The sequence below is a fragment of the Ylistrum balloti genome, unplaced genomic scaffold, assembly GCF_031769215.1.
Source record: "Ylistrum balloti isolate Yb309-2 unplaced genomic scaffold, AGI_CSIRO_Ybal_v1 Utg370332, whole genome shotgun sequence".
NCBI classification, from domain to species: Eukaryota; Metazoa; Mollusca; class Bivalvia; order Pectinida; family Pectinidae; genus Ylistrum; species Ylistrum balloti.
This window is the reverse complement of record NW_026782241.1, coordinates 796,259-797,652: the sequence shown is the minus strand read 5'-3', so window position 1 is coordinate 797,652 and position 1,394 is coordinate 796,259. Positions and strand designations below refer to the sequence as shown.

The 1,394-nt window shown below is 40.7% G+C and overlaps 1 protein-coding gene across 1 annotated transcript; it reads left to right on the top strand.

Moving 5' to 3' along the window:
- Positions 1-254: 254 nt before the first annotated feature.
- LOC132553506 (neuromedin-U receptor 2-like) lies at positions 255-1,154 on the top strand. The gene has a single exon (XM_060217757.1). The coding sequence runs from the start codon at positions 255-257 to the stop codon at positions 1,152-1,154; it is 900 nt and encodes a 299-aa protein (XP_060073740.1).
- The last annotated feature ends 240 nt before the right edge of the window (positions 1,155-1,394 follow it).

Here is a 1,394-nt window from a genome sequence, read left to right as displayed (position 1 = left end):
CAAGATCACATGATAGGGTCAACTTTGGCCACTTGTCAAGTAGTGTTATGTAAATCTATGGAGAGCGAATAACATCACACCGCCAATTGACAATGCCATCCAAGGTGTTGAAAAGGTGAGAAAATTGTATGGAATCTTTTTTAAGACCACAATGTTGCTGGTGCAATTGATGTATTCAAAGAAAATGACCATGACGGTCTCATTCGGATTATGTTACATAATTGATTACGTGTAGTTTACAATTGTGTTGAGACATGAATATAACTGTGAATGCAACAGGCAACATCTCCTTTGTTAGCAATGGGGGCCATGCTGGTCCATGTGTCACATCAGGATGCCGTGCTGTAGCGGTTATCATCTCACTTATAGCCATCCCAGGGGCTGTTGCGAACGCCCTCGTGTGTGTTCGGGTATGTGCTGACCCGCGGTTAAGGACGCCAACATTCACCGCACTTGCTGCGCTTGCTTTCGCCGACTTCCTTTTCATTCTTCTCAAATACAACAGTGTTGTCGTGCTCCATTTCTTTTACGACGGGTTTACCAATGCGCCTCTCTACCTCCTCGTTATGGATTCCCTTGCAACTATATGTGGTGCGTCTTCCGCTTATCATGTTGTGCTTTTGTACTCGTTTCGGTATTTCAAACTTGTTTATCCTCTGAAAGGATATTTGTGGTTTACAGCGAAGAAGATTTTAGCCATTTCCGGTGGAGTGTGGTTGGGATGTGGTATCTTTATTTCCGCTTATATTGTGACTGTATATCTCATGGCGGCATCACATCCGGTTTTGGCGTTTGTTTTCAATATCATCACTACCATTGTGATGGCTCTATTTCCGCTACTAATAATACTTATACTACATTTCATGAAAACAGCCAAACTTCGTTATTCAATTGCAGCCACGCGCGCTGACGTCACAAGGATAATGTCCCGTATGGTGACGGCCATCGTTATAGTGTATATCATAACGACGACACCTGCGAACATTCGAGATATTGTTTCCCTCGGATTTCACCCTATGGATTCACCGTCATTCCATGTGTTTGAAGAAGTGTGTCGTGTGCTGATGTTTGTTAATTTTGCGGCAAATCCATTCATTTATCTTCTGTTTTCATCACAATTCCGACAGAGTGTTGTGTCCTGTATTATTTGGTAATATAAGTCATGTGTTCCTTTGAGTCATGCATTGACACACTGCGTGTGAATGTGTATGATGGGATGTAAATAAATGAGGATGATTTTTTTCTGTGTGAGGGAATTGGGTATTTTACAGATATAATATAGTTTAAATGCATATATCAAATTAACAAATAAAATGTTACCATTAGGCATCACTGTAAATGTATGATAGTTAACTTTATCCGGCTGATAAATATCTATCACATAATCGACCTTT

Excerpts from the sequence above, each read along its gene's own strand:
- LOC132553506 (XM_060217757.1), top strand. The coding sequence starts at position 255 with ATGAATATAACTGTGAATGCAACAGGCAACATCTCCTTTGTTAGCAAT.